General features: G+C 42.1%; 1 protein-coding gene across 2 annotated transcripts in view; it reads right to left on the bottom strand.

The window, feature by feature from the left end:
• The window catches only part of LOC117254495 (BMP/retinoic acid-inducible neural-specific protein 3-like), a 71,230-nt gene extending 54,413 nt beyond the window's left edge, over nucleotides 1–16,817 (bottom strand). The window contains exons 1-2 of one of the 2 annotated variants that reach the window (XM_033622843.2): nucleotides 16,224–16,817; nucleotides 15,604–15,914 (exon numbers count right to left, since the gene is read on the bottom strand). In XM_033622843.2, the coding sequence (XP_033478734.1) occupies nucleotides 15,604–15,857 (254 nt within the window). In that variant the 5' untranslated portion in view covers nucleotides 15,858–15,914; nucleotides 16,224–16,817. The remainder of the gene's footprint in view (nucleotides 1–15,603; nucleotides 15,915–16,223) is intronic. The other variant, XM_033622844.2, reaches the window with a different exon arrangement.
• Nucleotides 16,818–17,692: the final 875 nt, after the last annotated feature.

Raw genomic sequence — 17,692 nt, 5'->3', positions numbered from 1 at the left:
TTCATTGGCCATTGGTCCCGACAGTTTTCTTCTCATCTAACTGGAGAAACCAATCACTTGGTTACTTTAACCAACCTTCAAACAATTGATAATATTCAGTAATATTCTGGAGGGTTAATGTTAGCCTGCTCTCTCAATACTGTTTCCTATATTATTGTCATAAAGCGTTAATTGCCAAATTCTATATGCACCATAATTTGGAACTTTATCACTTACCAATACCTGTTATTTTGTTCATCAACAAACTGCTCCAGGGATTACTTTTTTCTGTAGGCTGACATAGAAGTTAGCGTCACCCTAGTTCCCTCGTCAAACAGCCCACCGAATATTTCCATTGGATTTTGGATTATTGCAAAAAGTTACATCTGTTAGAAACATTTATGATAATTACATGTTTTGATAGATTATTTCCACAAAACATCACTTTTATGGGTTTTGAAGCCTAAATGCGATCACCAGAAGTATAAAGCTAATGTTAGGATATAAACTCACCACACTATGGTCGCTTAAATTAACACCCCACCTAGGGATGTCCCGATCCATATCTGCACCGATCAGTTATTTTTACAAAATCGTAATTGGTAATAGCCGATAGGAGGAATCAAAACAACAACAATGGCCAGGTTTTTCATCTATGTTGTTCACTGTTTACTCCGCTTTCCAATGTATAAAGTGTGGCGATCCTGTATATTTTATAAATATATATATTTCTTTATAAGACAGTCAGCTGATGGCTTGTTCACCTCCAGACACTGAGGTACCTCCAGACACACCCACCGGTGCTATCGGCCAGTGGGATGGCTTGATCAGCTGAGCCCAGGTAGACCGGCCCCTACATTATGCCGCTCCTGGCAGTATGACGAGAGACGCCGGTGAGTGAGCAATGAGCCAGAAGTCCTCTGTGCATTCGGCCTACCACGGCATTTTACACCGCTCAAAGTCCGCGAAATAGGTGCGCTTCCCTGTGGAATATCATCCATCCGGCCACCGGCCTCACCTCAGAGATTCCACCATGGATATCAAGGGATCCTACAGAGCCTCCACGCCCGAAACAACGCCAGAGCGTTACGGCATTCACACACGTTCCCGTAAGTTGGCAAAAGCCGGGGGTTACTTTCCGTTTCATTATTCCTTATTTGGAACCTTCGGGCCAGGTTGATTTGTTGTTTTGAAACTGAACTGAGTCAGAGTGAACAGTGGATTTTCTTTACCTCCTTGTTTGCGGGAAAACCTGGGATGGAGTTTTCTTTTGTTTAGTGAACTGTGTGGATTGAACTGAACTGAACTGTGATGTGTTTGAACTGGATTGAACTGACTGAACGGAACAGAACATTTCTTTTCTTTGGTGGAAAAAATATATACTTTATTACTATATTACAGTTGTATTTGTATTTTTGTATAGTATAGCATAATTCTTTTGTTCTACAGAAACCAGGTAAAAACCATTTAATTTTGGTGTTAAGGGACCTGTTTTATGGGTTTTATGGTTTCTCTGTGGAGTTTGACTGAGTAAAAGAAAAATATCTGTTTCATGTGTCAAACTGCTACAAAAGATATCGGCCTATTTTGTTTGTTGAAGACACGAAGAAGATGCTGAACCACAGCTAAGCTTTTTGGATACTATTTAAATAAAAAACAAACCTTATGGGACAATTTGGACTCGGTATCAGACTCGATTTCAAAATAAAGGACTCGTATCGGATCGGATGCAATAAAATGTGATCGGGACATTCCCACCACAACAAGGCTGTAAAGCCATGTTCAGTGTGATGAAATTCTGTAGTCTCATTTAGCCACTTGTTATCAATCGCCTTTTTTAAGATGCATGAAATCTTTAAAATTTACAAGTGAAATATGTACAGACGTATTTTATGTCGTCGAACAAAACATGAGAGCCTCTTATGCTTATGTGAACCAAGAACATTATTTCAGGCCAAAAACCCATTGAATTTAAGACAAGAGGACCAGGAGTGCAAAAACGCTAGCTCATTCCTGGGGCACTCTATAACCTAAATTAATATTTGCAAATTGTTTAGCTAGCATTAGCTAGTATCTCTGCTGACATGCCCTACATTTATTTGAATATAATCCATTAACATTTGTTATAAACAAGTGGCAACCTCCAAGGCTGAAAAATAAAGCCAACGTGGAAGTGCCAAAAACTGCAGTTCCTCTAATGGCCACTTGAGGCTGGCTCCAACAGCGAGTCAATTCCCATTGATCCCCATGATAAAAAAACGTACAGCAGAAACAAACATGTTTACAGCCTGGTCTCTATAGCTAATCTCCTGTCCTGATTCATGACATCTGTTAGGGGTGAATTTTAATGCAGGCCTAACTCACCACATTTTATTAAGGCTTAAAGTTACGCGCAATTACAGATGTGGCCACTTTGAATGACAGGCTGTGTGTGAGGCAGCAGCACTGTCTAGGAGTAGGCTCCACCCCTTGCACCTCCACAGTTCCACCCTCTGGTCCAAATAAAAAAATGCCGAACTCAAGGCTTTAAAACGGCAGTCGACAAACCAATTGGTGACATCACAGTAGCTACATGTAATATTTCAAACAATAAGTAAGTAAGTAGTAAGTAAATTTATTTATATAGCACTTCTCACAGAGAGGACTCACAAAGTGCTTCACAAGATAAAATACAAAAAATACAATAACAGAAACAATGCAAAATACACAAAAACAAATAAAAAGTAAAGTGCAGCGAAATACAGAGATGATACAATGGACAATTAATGGAACGCATGCCTAAACAGATGTGTTTTAAAAATGTCCACGGAGGAGGCCGCTCTCAGCTCATGAGGTAGTGCATTCCACCATTTCGGTGCAACAGCCTTAAAGGCTCTATCACCTTTTGTCTTTAATCTTGTGTGAGGGACAGTAAGTAGGTGGCCTTCAGCGGACCGCAGTGACCTGACAGGACAGTGAAAGGACACCAGATCTGTCAAGTATGCAGGTGCTTGACCATGGAGGGCTCTGTAAGTGATGGTTAGAATCTTGTGCTGGATCCTGAAATTAACAGGGAGCCAGTGCAAGGATGCCAGGACTAGAGTGATGTGAGTGAACTTATGAGATCTGGACAGAAGCCTGGCGGCAGCATTCTGGACCGGCTGGAGGCGGTCTAATGAAGTTAGCAGCCACGGGTCCTCCGCCGGAGGATGTGGGGCTGCAGCTGAGGAGGCCGGCCTGGATGTCACTGTGGCGGCTGGATCATCAGCTCGGAGCTGAGGAGCCGAGGCTGACCGCTCAGCTGGGGCCAAGCCAGTGGGGTTGGGATCTGCTGTATCCATGAAGCCGGGACCAAATTCTGGGATGGTTGAGTCCAGATCCGCAGGATTGCCAGGGGGACCAGGACCTGGAGCGACAACGGAGTCAAGCCGCGCCTCTTCATCCCTAATCCAGTAGAGGTTTGAAATGCGCTGCTCCAGCTCTGCGATCTTCTGGGTTTTGTGGATACAGCTGTCACAGTGGTGTGGAGAGGTGAGTGGAGCCATGGGGCAGATGGTAAGAAATCTATGGTAAGAAATAATCCTCTTTCTTAATTTTCCAGTCAGGTATCTGTGGTGGTGGTGAATGATACCAAATGTTACAGCCTTTTTACCCTAATTTATTGTTATTACTTATGTGTGTTATCTGATAATAGATTGGACCTCCCCAGTTTGGTAACTTATTATGTCTTAGCTTTTTTACCAAACAGGGGCTTGAGTTGAGAAATATGCAGCAGCTGGACAGAGCCATGATGTGTTTTGAGACCAATAACAATGGAAATGAACATGCACATTTAGATAAAAACCTCCGGCAACATCATGTCATGTGTTTTCTAATTTTATGTTGTGGAAGCATTTTTCAGTCAAAAGTGGGTAATGGTGGGACTTGCCATGCCTTGATTGGCATCAGCTGCTTCATTTATCATCAGTGGCTCATTCATCAGCTGCCTAGCTACCAGATGACTAGTAGCATCCAATCATATCTGTACAAGGGGTACTCAGTGGCCTTAATAACCTGACACTTCTAACTAATTACTCTGCTGATACACTCATGCTAAATCTGTTCCCTGCTGCAGCCCCCTCCACCACCTCAGCCTCTTCTGTATAGAATATGCTTTTGGTATTGTTGACTTTACTAATATAATGTCTCAGTGTGTGTGTGTGTGTGTGTGTGTGTGTGTGTGTGTTGAGAGAAGTCATCCTTGGTGCCCTGATTCTTTGAGAACTCCCTAAACAAGCAGAGCCTTTTCTGCCAAATGGAACAAATATTTGCTATAAATGGTCACTTCCTTGACGTAAATGTGTCCGACTGAACTGGTTACCAGCTTACATCTCCAAACCAGAAAGGTTAGCAAGGTTTTTGACGTTTAGTTATTTTAGCAAAGCTTTTTCTGTATTTTTCTTAGAATAAAGAGAAAACAGCAAACATGCATTTTCACCATTTTACCATGGTTTACTGCGGCAATTCAAACTCAGGCCAGTTTTGTGGATCTGAACTCAAATACAGCGCAGTGTGAATAAAAGACAGCTAAAATGTTGCAGGGGGGTGAGTTTTGTTAAAAGGCAATTGCGTTATTGATTTGTAGCTCCCCTGAATATCACTACACCCCTGGTAACACAAAGCAAGGGCAAGTCAGAGAGTGAGAGAGCTTGATTTGCAGGAGGGTTTGCTGACATGAAGACTGCTGATCCCTTTTGTATTGCTATTTGTCATAACACTGTTGACAAGAGACTCCTCTTCACACAGAAAACAAGGAATGCCTGGAATCACATTGTGTACATAATGAGGCATGCACATACTGTTAATACACGCTGTGCACACACACCCCAACCTCAAACACACACTCACGCACACAAACAAATGGAACAGAAGATAGAAGAGCCACCAGCTACGCTAAAGCCTGCACCTCATGACACAGTGGCTTTCTGTCAATGACATGCCTGCGTGGGCTTTTTAAATTTTAATCACTATAGCTGCATGCTGTGTCACCACATACGTGCATCAGCTCCATTTTTTATTACACACTTTGTTGTTTAACACTTTAACGGTTGTATGCTCTGATATGGATTTTTTGAGGTCTTCATTCCTCTCAGTTATGATCACATTTTGCAGTGTTGTTACTGATAAGCCATGTAACCAACATCTCTGTATTTAGTGACATGAGTACAGTGGACAGGTGGACACTCAAATCATCAGTGGGAGACTCCTAAGTCGACTGAGACTGCTTCAAGTTGAGCGGTCTTTTTTTTTGCTGCAGAGTGAGCGCTCTTAGCTTTCACTCTACACCTTGGAACAAAAGGCTGTGGGCACTCAGTAACTTAATACAATACAGTCTGCGGCTTTTGTTTGATATCTAGTGCCAGCCAAAAGCATTGTTGCATACTTCTGATCTGTTGTGAGCGCAGTTAGCTTGTTCACTATATGAATGCTGGTGTCACACTGAAAGTCCCGCTGAACCCTGTTCAAACTTCAACACTTTATATCGAATAAAAAAAACACATTTTTGAATATTCATATTGGACTGCCAAATCTGAATCAACTGATAGAATTCTGAGTCAGTTACAGCCATAGTATTTATGATCTTTAAAATTGTAGAAAATTGTAAAATGTAATCTTAACACACAGAGGGGATGGACAGAATCATTACAACTGCTTCAAATTCCTTTGACACTACACAAGACAACTTCCCACTGCAGTGGCTCAAAACAGTGATAGTAAATCATTGTGTGAATTCTTGAAGGTTTATAGGACTTTACTGCCAAGACATCATGACATGTCTCCATCTTCATACCTGTGTGAAGACATACTGTGAAGAGCTGTAACTAGTGATAATTCAGTCTTACATTATTGATTCACGACTTCCTGTGCACCGAGGAGTTTTTCTGCCATCTACCACTCCTAACACCTGGTTTACACTTGAGAATTCTCCTTGTCATTTGGGAGTGGGCGGCATGTTTTTCTGTTTCAGGCTCAGTCTACAATGAAAGATGATATTGCAGATGCATTTTTGGGAAAAAAATATTGAACCTTAGGGGACAAAACAATCTACTGAAGCTAGCATGCACAGCCTACCCCAGTAACCATAGATCAGGACATCCATATAAAATATAGTCAAACTGGGGCTGTCACAATTTTGATTCTAAATCAAAATTCAATCTAATTTATAGGTTTTTATTAGCTGTATTTTTAATTTATCTGCATTCACATGCAGATATCTGTTCATTGAGATTAACCAAAATGACACATACAATGACACAATGGCACACAGAAGAGGCAGTCTTGGCCTGGATGTCTGCCTGCTACACTGGAACCACCAAAATATTGGCCGTTGCCAGATGCTCATCATTGTCAGACCAATAGCCAGTGGGCTCTGAGATTTTCAGGGCAGAAAACCCATGATCTGTTGATCTTTGACTGTAAATTAAGATGGACAACACATCTCCACACCCTCCCACCATACAAAAAAGAAGCTAATATGTCCTGGATCCAGGCAAAGCCATCTTGTACTGGTGAAGTCATTTGGAGCCAGAGTCTGCGCAGTAGCAATTGCGAAGGGGAGCCATGGTATTCAGTTCCTGCCCATTCACCTGTCCGACCCAACTGCAAGCAGAGCCATTGATGGCAAGGTCACCTATTAACAAAGAGCTGTCAATCATGATGTTACAACCCCTTTTTTATAGCATTTAATAACTAGTCAAATTAAAACTGAACTTGTCTTAGTCCAAACAAAATGACAAAAATCTTTAGGAAGCAATGATTTGCTGTGTGCTCTGATGTTTTTATTTGCCAATGCTCCATCCGCTAACACAGAGGGGGCAGGGTTCATGACCTATATTGCATCCAGCCACCCAGAGGCACTTAAGATTTCTTGGCTGCACTCCTGTCATGCAGTCCATCTTTATACACTGCCTATCATCTCCACAAATCAAAATTCAAAAACTGAATTCAATCGTGACCTGAAAAAAATGAAAATCTAATCGTATTGTGGATTTGGAGAATCGTGACATTCCTATCAAACACTGAAGTAGAGTCTCTTTCATAAAAGCTGCTTCCGTGGACCTCTGGCCCTGATAACTCCCCCATCACACACTTGTCAGAAACCATAAGCTCTGTGCTGGATGAAGTCCTCGTCACTGCCATCACTGCTGGTGATCAAGAGGAGGAGGCTGCTCTGCTTCTGTCCTGGAGAAACATTCAACCTCAGAGTGAAGGACAATAGACTTGTCTCAACCACAACTCTGTCATTGAACAAAGCATTCATGCGTGAGAGAAAACTGCAGTTCGATGAAAACAGTATCTCCGTAGCTCTGTCGGGGTCTGTTCTGCGTTGTGTGTTTACAAAAAAATCTTTACCATAATAACTTCCAGACACTAATATATTGATTGTAAACAAACAAGACTATTGCACCGAGGATCAACAGCCTCCACTGCAACAGCATCCTGCATTGTGTGCAAGGTCAGATTTGATTTGGTTACGTAGGCCAGGAAAGTGGAGGAGCAGAGGGGAAGTGCTGGAATGTGTTTTGCATTTAAAGAAACATAGCACCAACACTAAATGAAGTGTGAAATGAACCAACTGCATCCATCGGCTGTTTATTGTAACTTTACCGAGGCAGAATAGTCAAAGAGTTTTATTTTATTGACCTTTTTTCCTCGTCCAGATACAGTATCTCATTATCCTCAAATTGCCTAAAACTACCTGTTTGTGATTTCATGACGAGGAACATCTTACAGTCCTTACAATCCTATCATTTCCTTCAACTTATGCATTGCATTGTAAACCCTGTTTCCTTTTCTATTCTTAAATTATAGGCTGCTGCTTCCTAATTGTCAGTGTATTGTCAGCCTTAAATTAAAGGCTGCAGTGCATGTTTATGGTAATTCATGGTCTCTCGTTAAGAAATTATTTGACTGTCGTTTAGGTATAAATGATTCTCATTTTACTCCTTAAATTCACTGATGTACTGGAATGTGTTCCAGACTGCGATATGTAGTGCAGACTGTACAGTGGCCTCTGATTGGTCTGACCATTTTGTCACCTCAGGCATCACTGGGGGTGCGTTCCGAGTACTTTTTCTTTTTCACTTTCACTAGGTACTGCAGCTGCCCTTAAAAAATATAAACTATTGCACGCAGTATGCACACAATCAGGACATACTACTTTCTCATAACATTACTGTCAAACAGCTGTCAATGAGCTGTCAAGCTGTCATCTGTTTGTGGCTCAGTCAATGTGACATATTGTCTGCTGCTCAGAGGACTGTGGGTCAGAATAGCCAGAAGAGCATGCTGGCTTGCGTACTGCAAAATTAGGCCGTGTGTTGTAGAACACCCTGGTATTTCTGGCATACTGCATTTGACATACTATGTATTGGGACATACTAAATATTGCTTTGGCATACTATATAGTAGTATGGTAGTATGGGTGTTGGAACGCACAATGGTTATTTTAATATATCTTGACCTCAGCAAGATGCTCGCATGATCATACCAGACGTGGGCAACAACTCAACAAATCGCACTACAGCCACCTCTGAATCAGAGAAACAGAGATCCAGAGTGTCTATTCCCCTTGTGGTGCAGGGCGAGCAGCAATGGGACACCATTTCAATATTCTTACTGTCACACCAATCCTCATTCCTCATAAATCACATGCCTCTTCCTTTTTTCTTGCCAGAGTCCTCTGTTCTTCCAGATGCTCATAGAAAACTAGAGTCACCTAATTGAATGCTGTCTGGTATTCCAGGATTTAGCAGATTTAGCAAGTTTTGGTGAAAAAAAGGACATCACACTTCCTAATATCCCATTGGAAACTGACACAGGGTCAAAGGTTGTTCAGTTTATTGTCCAACGCCTGTACAGTGGCTAGCAGTGTGCTTGGCAGAGATGATCCATGCGGTCAGGATTGCAGTCAGTGTTTAATTCCTCCATGCTTGCCACAGTGCCTCCACTGATGTAGATATGGATGCAGAGATGGACGCAAAGATGTCCATGTGATCAGGATTGCAGCCGGTGATCATCTGTTTATGTTTGAAAACCTCAACCAGCCAGGTAGCAGAGTTGTGGCCATATGCCATCACAAATCACAAAAAGTGCAAGCAATAAATGAAAGATCTAAATGAGATCTTTTCAGTGCCAAATGGACACAGCTGAAATGATGGCTGATAGGTTGTCATTAAAAGAAAACTTAAAGGCATAACTAGAAAAGTGAGGTTTTGGTCTGTGCCAAAAGGGCACAAGTGAGCTTACACCCTTTTGGCACTGAACAAAGCACAATGGGTAGAGCTTTGTTCAGTGCCAAAAGGGTGTAAGCTCACCACAGCAGAGGAGATTTTAATGAATTTGATGGAAGATGAACCAGATGAAATAGATGGTCTCGATATCGACTTAGAGCCAGAGGGTAAATTGAAGAGGAAAAGAGTTACTGAGAACTGAAAAAAACTAAGCAAAAAGACAGAGAAGTTAAGGCCAAAGTTATGTTGCCACGTTTAATGTCTGTCTGGATAAAAACTGTGCTTCATATCGCTACAAATGCGATGAAAATTCCCCAGGGTTAAAAATGGGAGATTTAATCAGTCAAAAAGACTTAATCATTGACCATGTATTGAAAACATAAAGTGTAGCTGCTCAGCCCCTTCTCATTTTGAAGTCAAATACAGCTGCTTTGTCAGTAATTTCCACGTCAGACACCTGACGCAAAAAGCACCTTTTGCGATGTACGATACACCGCTGGGTAGTGCCATTTTATGCAGCTGTACGGCTCCTGTCAAGGTGGTATGATATGCCACTAGACGGCAACAGGTTGAAACAATGCCGGTAACGACGCAACATAAAGAGTTGCAAAGCCCCTGCAGGGTGGGCCGGATTGTTTGTGGATGGGTCCAACAAACCCTGCACTTTCACTTGCAAGCCTGGAGTTCGTTTCCCGTAAGATTTCCCTAACTATGGGCTTTTGTTGCTTTAACGCAACCAAGTGCTTTTGTTTACATCCAGGTATTGGTGGTGGTCCCAGAACGTCAACAGCAGATGCAGGAGGACATCTAGCATGTAATATGTAGAAAGGCCACTGACAAAGTGTGATAAATTGGGAGGAGAATGTCTAGTATTGATACAATTTAACTGAAATTAATGTGATTTACTGACATGCCCCCATTTTTCAACTTAAACTGAAACAATATTGTTTTTAAAACGATGCTCAATCTGATAACACAAAAAGAACAAACACTGTATTCCGTGTATGGCAATAGCAGCTGATTCAAGTTTGATCAAAATTTGCTTTGGCTCCTCTGTTTAATCTGATATGACGCCTCTTTGGCTCCAAGCCCTGGATTTGTAAAACAGACGTAAGAGCATATATTGGCATAAATTAACACAAATTTAAAGAAGGTGGAAGTGGTGCAGTGTTGTTATACCACCCTTCAATCTTTTAAGAAGACATTCTGGATGGTTTTGTGTAAAATTTTATGACGTTGAACCCAGAGACCATAGTTTATGTCTCTTTCCCTCACATCACAAACCATTCAGGCAATCCTCCCAACAAGTCCTAAACAAATTAACAGGTTTATCATTGGCTCTCAAAGTGTTATATTGATCCAGCATCCCTAGGACTTTGTCAGTGCATTCTAAAACCATTACAAAATGACTGATATGAAATTGCTTTGTCTAGGCACAGACCTTAATTAATTTAGGTTAGGGGAGGATTATTGTGATGGTGCAAGGAAACAATGTTAACTTAAGGATAAAGGAAAGTGAACAGTCTGAGCATGTAAAAGTCACCCACTTTGCCGACTCCTCCCTGACATCCTTAATGAGAGGACTTATGTTGCTATAACAGAATCAAGCCCTTCATCTGAGAGACAAAAGTCATTATTCACATGGAACCAAAGGCAACATTTTGGCATTTGAACAAGCAACCAGTGATTTCTTTTGGTAAAGGGAAGCCTCTTGATTGCTAACTGGAGCAGAGCACAGTCTAACACTTTAAGTAAATAGCAACAGATAGGCACTATTTTGGAATATGTTTGAATCCTGCATTGCCTACAATCATGTTTACATTGCTACCGCCACTGACAGCAAACCATTTGCACTGAATGCAGAGATATCAAAGTGTATCCATGAAGTCACCCCGCTCTAGAAAAATTCGTCAAAGACATCGAAAGGTCCCTTTGATTTCATGAATTACACATTCATATTAAAAACGCCAGATGTTTATCCTTTAAGACTTTAAGAGTTTTGTATTTCAGTATTAAATATTCATTCCCTGTACACCTACTCTAATCTATGATATGGCTTACTGCAGTATTGTGTTTCGCCGCAGCACATTCTGGTATTATATTCTTTAATGCTATTTTCTAATCTTTTTTCTTCTCATCATTGCTTCATGTACTCCATGCTGTTGTATACCCCTTTATTCCATAGAATTTAGAATCTCTTTTAAATGTGCTATCTCAGCTAACGCATTTAAAAGACAACAACAAAATCATATACACAAGACAGATGAATTACAATACTTCCACCGGATCTAAATGACATGATTCCACGGTGCAGCACAGGCATTTCAACACCATGCCTCTGCATCCTATTCTTTCTACAAACATGTTTGCATAATCATGAAACACTAATCACTCCATAATTACAAGAGATGACTCCTTACATCACATGGAGTCAACGCAATAGCCAGTGGGCTGACGGGACAAAGGAGAGGAGAAAACATGGGAGATGAGGCGTGATATAAAAGTTATGGCCCATGAAGAAGAAGAAAGGAGGAGCTGACATTTTGACTAATATGCTACTGTCTGTGGCTACAGCTCGACTACAGAAATCATGGAGCGAGAGCTACTCGCGTTCGCAGGAGTGATTTCACAACACCACAAGCTTCTAAATTATTAAATGAAACATGCTTTTGTTCATTTTACACCCATTTCCACCTGTGATGCGCGCCTAACAGCAGGAGCGTCACAGAAATATCTCTAATGTGAACTCATGCTATCAGCGTGAACAAGAGGAGCAGTCAATACTGAAATGCTGTTAACTGCTTGTCTTTTGTGAACACACCCAAGTATATCTGGTGGACGAGGAGGCATGCAACTGCTGTCAGTGTGAAATAATGCCAAAAAGCTTTTAGGAAATTTGCGACCCTTAACAGAAGAAGACAAAAAATGATGGAATGAATGGATGTTTTAAAACCTGCCATTATGACTGGCATTACAGGTGCATTTTTCTGCAGTCACAGTAGGAGTAATATTGTAAAGTGCCTGTTTCTCGCTTTCTTTTGAACCCGCTGAATCCATTAATTCATTGCTTGAATTATTGCATTTGATCAGACCTTGAGAAGAGAAAACCTCTTTCACTTAGAGGGTTTGCAGTTTGAAAATCACTTTTTTTTTTTTTTTTTACAAAGCTTCATATTACACTGCTGTGACAGAAAGCTGTAATTCTCTGAGCTTTTAAATCTGTCCTTTTAATGTGGACCAGACGGAAGATGAAAGGTTGTTAGTGTAAAAAATTAAACACTCACACTAACACTAACTTCTACACTGAATGATACTCCATTAAAATTTCCATTTTTTTTTAATTATAATTAGAAATGGCTACAAGCTGTTCCGGTGCAGTGACCAGCCAGCAGGGGGGGATAAAGCTCCGGTTCCTCTCACGTCCCCTCTTCTGTAGCGATACTCCTCCAGTCCTCCCCCTCATCCCGACTCCCTCTCCCCTGCCCCCTGACGGGAAAGGCCAACCGAGCTCTGGAGAATATTTATGAGCGAGGGAGAGCAATTGGTTTGAGATCATTCGACAAGGGAGGGAGAATGGGGGATGGCGAGAGGGAGGGAGAGAAAAAAAGGAGAAAATCGAGATAGACATGGAGATAAAGGCAGAAACAGAGGCTGCTTTTCATTATTATTATTTTTTTTTTATTTAAACGTCTTTTAACCCAGTGGTTAACCGAAAGTAATTACTCATTACAATTTCTCAGTCTTCATCTCAGTATTCATGTGTGGTTGCACACACGCAGTTATAATGAGCCTTTTCTACAGCTACAAGGACCAAAAATCTGCATACGCACTGAGGATGACTGTCCAAACTGAGGACATTTTGGCTGTTCCTCAGTTCCACAAGAGGCCAGTTTGGGTTTTGGATTACAACATGTCCCGGTGACAATTCAAGAGCCAATAACAAGACTTTTACAAACCCATAAATGGCCATAATGTGTCTACAAGAAGCAGAGCTGTGTTGCTGATCAATACGAATGACTCAAGGATTACTGTGCCTAGGATTTTCTGGCTTTCAAAAGTCATGAGTCTGTTTTGGAACAAATAAAATGGCAGAGCCCGTTGCATTTTGAAGGCACTTGTGATCTCTTCAGTTCTCAGTTAACTGGCATCCTCGACTGCTCGGCGATGGATGACGGTCGGTGCTTCGGGTGCAAGATATTTAAAGCCTAAAAAGACTTGTTTTTAAAGGCAAGGAAAGCAAATGACAACGCAGAAACATTATTCCACTTTTTAACATGGTGCTATTCTTCCTCTTCATTGGGTTTCTATTGGATTTTTGCTCTAATTAGTCAGCTTCGTTCTCTTTGGAGGAAACCGAAAAGGCCACTGTAGCTCAAGGGGAAAGGAGGGTTATAGACTTGTCAAGTTTGCATTTCTGGATATTTGCTGATAGAGGTCAAGTGGAGTCATTCTGTAGGTTAGAGAATGCTAAAGAGTGTTTAGTTTTGGAAACGAAAAGTGGTCAGAAGATTGTCCGTGGGAGTTTTAGTAATACTGTGGTTTTTATGTATGCAAATATCTGTTGGATATTCATGCCATGGGTGGGGTAGGAAGACAAAAACACAAGAAGGAAGAAAGGGAGGTATAGAGACATCCTGGGAGACAGAAAGAAGAGGCCAGCAGAGAGGCGGCAAGGGAGGAAGTGATGGATGTGAGAAAGCCAACAGCGCTACATTCTCTATCTTTGCCTGGCATTGTCACCCCTGTCAGCTGCTAAATGCCAGTGTCAGTCAAACCTCTGTTCAGCTGGCATCAGCCCCTCCACTTCACGGCTGTGGATGCTCCGCCAGCATCGCTCTCATCAGCGGGGTATCACAACACTTACCTGGCACGACACGCAGCCACAAACACAGACACTTGAGTATGCACGCCCACTCACGGTCAGCTTATTGTTGTTGTCGGCTGAAAACAGCACGTCAAGGTTTCATGAAATTAGAAAACTAACATTGTTTTTTTGGCGACTCTGGATGAAAAATGCATTTTGAGATGATTTTATAATCCATGAAATTTCTTCACCTCTAGAGGACCGTGACACCCTGAAGTCAAAACAGTATGCAAAATCCACTTATTATGGCAATTTTTAAAATAAACATGTATAAATACTATCATATATCCATTACATAAACACCCACACACAATGTTACCCCTACAGTTATACACCATGTGTGGGTCATGCTGCCTCAGACTGATAAAATTCTTTTAGGCGGTGGTTCAGTATCAGTCTGAGTGTCGATGTAGAGTTTTAAATGCTTCAGAGGCGTTTCTATCCTGAAGAGAATAAAACTCAGGGGGAAATACCAGCACAAATACACACCCACGCTTGCATACACACAGATGACTTACAAATGAAGAAAGCCCGCTGGGTATACAGTTGAGGTTTACAGCTGTTACACTCTGGTTTACTAGCGTGCGTAGCTTAAATCATTCACTTGACATGACTGGTGAACTTTGGTGGAATGTGTAAACTGACAATCGTCATTCTGTCTTTTGAGATGCAAGATTCAGAGCTGCATCTTAAATTTTATTAGAAAAACACTGCTTTTAAAACTGCATACACACTTTCTCATGTCTTATATCTGATTGACAACAAACTAGACAGCTACCTAGTATCCTGTGATCTCATACGTGGGAGTTTGCATCATGGAATTCTGTCCTGTAATCCCATGATTCCACCCTGTTGTCTCAAAAAAAAAAAAAAAAAACAACTGCAAAAATGTCCTTGTCACAAGCTTTCAAACGATACCCTGCTGCTTCTAAGCACACACCCACTATACTTCACATCACACACTTCTGAAGCCATCCTGTCTACCCACTGTCACACATCAACTGGCTCAGTCAGATATCTGTTACGTCCCGCTGCTTTGCCCAAACCCTCCTGCGGTATCTCCACTTTGAGTTTCCACTGATATGCAGCATTCAGGGGGTTTGTATCGTACTCGAACCATATGCCTCTGCTGCCCACAAAAAAAGAGAGGAAGCAGCCAGTCACACCCCAAAGAGGCTTGCATCTGTGCAGAACACATGCAGAGCTTTCATTTGTATGCAAAACTCCACTAAGTAATCGTCTCAGTGCTTCATCCCACAGTTTGCCACCTACTAAATCTGCATCTTTTGTAGTCTAAAGAAAAGTATGTGGTCTCTTGCCTATACTTTTCTAAAGATCCTGCAAAAAATATGCCTCTTTTCTTCTAAGCAAGGCCACAGGAAGGCTTTAAGTAATTACACAACACCCCAGCATTTGGTTCATTTCACAAACAACCTCCCTCGCAGGCATCAGCTTTGCAGACTGTGCAGGCAGTCATCCCTGACCCTGCTGCCGTCCGCGTTCTCTCACCTGTATATCTTGTACTTGGTGGTGAATCCTTGCTGGTAGCGTTCTGTGAAATCAACAAACTCCTGGGAGTGGTGAAAAGGACCCTTGTCCGACAGGAGCCAGCCCAGTGGCCCGCTGGAGCCGCTGAAGCCAGCCCCGGCAGGGTCCGCCGCCCCGGCCCCTACTGACACCCAGCTCTGGAGCAGGCTTAGTGTTAACCACTTCCATAGAAACATGAGGGCCGTCAGTCTAATTGAGATGCACGGGCCACTCATGCTGCTTCCCCCGGCCCCGGTGACTCCTCATTCTCCCTGCACTCTGGATGAGTCCTGCTGGGGGTGAGGAAGGAGAGGAAGAGAGTGAGGAATTGAAGCAGTTCACACACAGAGAACAGTAAGATTGTAAGTGTGGTTTGGGCGTGAGTGTGATAGAGATGAACTAAGAGAGCTGCATTTCTCCAGTATTGCTGGGTCAGAAATGGTGACAAAGGGTCACTAATTTTAGAGGTTAGAGTATCTACATTAGGTTTAATATACATAATATAGCAAATAATTTTTTAAAAATATATATTAAATTTAAATTGAATGTTAGAAAAGCCCCAATGCATAAACTCTGTTATTATTTATTATGATGATTTTTACCTTATTCTGGAAGTATTCTGGTCCGTGACTGGTCGGAATTAGTCTCCGCAAAATCCCCTGATAGGACCGTGAAGTTGGGTTCGGCTGGGCGCACAGACGCGGCGACATTGGCAAAGGACTTTTTACGGGGTGGATTATCGCCACAAATACAAACAGACGCACAATTAGGGGCAGCGGAACTTGAGTGAAACAGAAGATGACATCCAACCTCCTCAGAGCGCGCTCTTCTCCTCCTTTTCACAGTGGCATATTTCCAGCGGAGAGCCTTCAGACGATGCGCAGTAGGTCCAATCCAACGGAATGAGTCGCAGCGGACACGATGCCTCTAGAGCGCACAGGGGTCAAACCTTCCAGGGTAGACTAATTATTTCAACACACCAATATTTTCTGGGTTCTGGACCAAATGACCACCTGCGTGTGGGAAGCGTCGCTGTAGCTGCTGCCCTCTAACTCATTTCTGCTCTTTATTGGAGAGACGCGCTCGGGGCGCATGCAGGGCGCACGGAGAGCCGCCGATGCTGCTGACGGTGCCTGGACTCCCAGCGCACTGAATGTGTGAATGGCGTTCGCGGCGCTCTCTCTCTCCCTCCCCCTTTACCGTACCGCCGCAATTTAATTTATTCCAGCAGCGAGCACACTCCCGGTTGGCTGAGACGTAACTGGAGGAAGTGAGAGTAGGAGGTGTTCAGGGGAGGGGTGCAGGTTGGATGAGGCGATGGTCAGAGGATGCCGATGTGCTTGAGTCAGATCAGCCTCATTCTAGAGACTCGACAGAAGTTGCCTGCTGTTGGGATTGGCAGAGATTAAAAGCAGGATGGAGAGAGAAGAGGAAACAGTAGGAAAACAGAATTAAAGAGCAGCACACATTAACTTTAACAAGTCTGCCGCCTTAATATTTAGTTTTATTTTTCTTTAATTTTGCTAATAGAATTAAAATGGCACGATCAATTTTCTAATAACAAAATAAGGCAAAATAAACAATCATTATCAAGAAAATTAACAAAATATATTTGGATAAAGTTGAATTATTCAAAGAACCAGAGAAACAGTCATCAGCAGAATTTGAATTTCATACATTAATATTCAAAGAGTCTACTGCGCGGAGCTATTCCAGTTTAATAATTGTAGATTGTTAAAATGGATATTATCTTAGTGTAAATTACTCTTAACAAAAGTTTGAATCATTTGAATAATGACTTTAATGATGGCAGTGGTGGTGATGATGATGACGATCATGAGGAGGAGGGAAGGGTGTATTCAGCCCCCTGCAGTTATTCTCGTTATCTTCTTTGCCCTCTTCCTCCTTCTCCTTTCTTCCTGCAGAATAATCATCACTTTCACCATCAGCAAACTTAATTAGATCTGCCTCTCTATCCCCGCTCCATGCGAGCGCCTGTGCGTCGGACACTGAGCGTGGATCAGAGAGGCAGAGAGCAGCCGAACGAGGGGAGGGATATATGTGCTGCCTT

The sequence above is a fragment of the Epinephelus lanceolatus genome, chromosome 6 (genome assembly GCF_041903045.1).
Source record: "Epinephelus lanceolatus isolate andai-2023 chromosome 6, ASM4190304v1, whole genome shotgun sequence".
NCBI classification, from domain to species: domain Eukaryota; kingdom Metazoa; phylum Chordata; class Actinopteri; order Perciformes; family Serranidae; genus Epinephelus; species Epinephelus lanceolatus.
The sequence above is the reverse complement of the archived record's forward strand: the minus strand, read 5'-3'. Positions and strand labels throughout refer to the sequence as shown.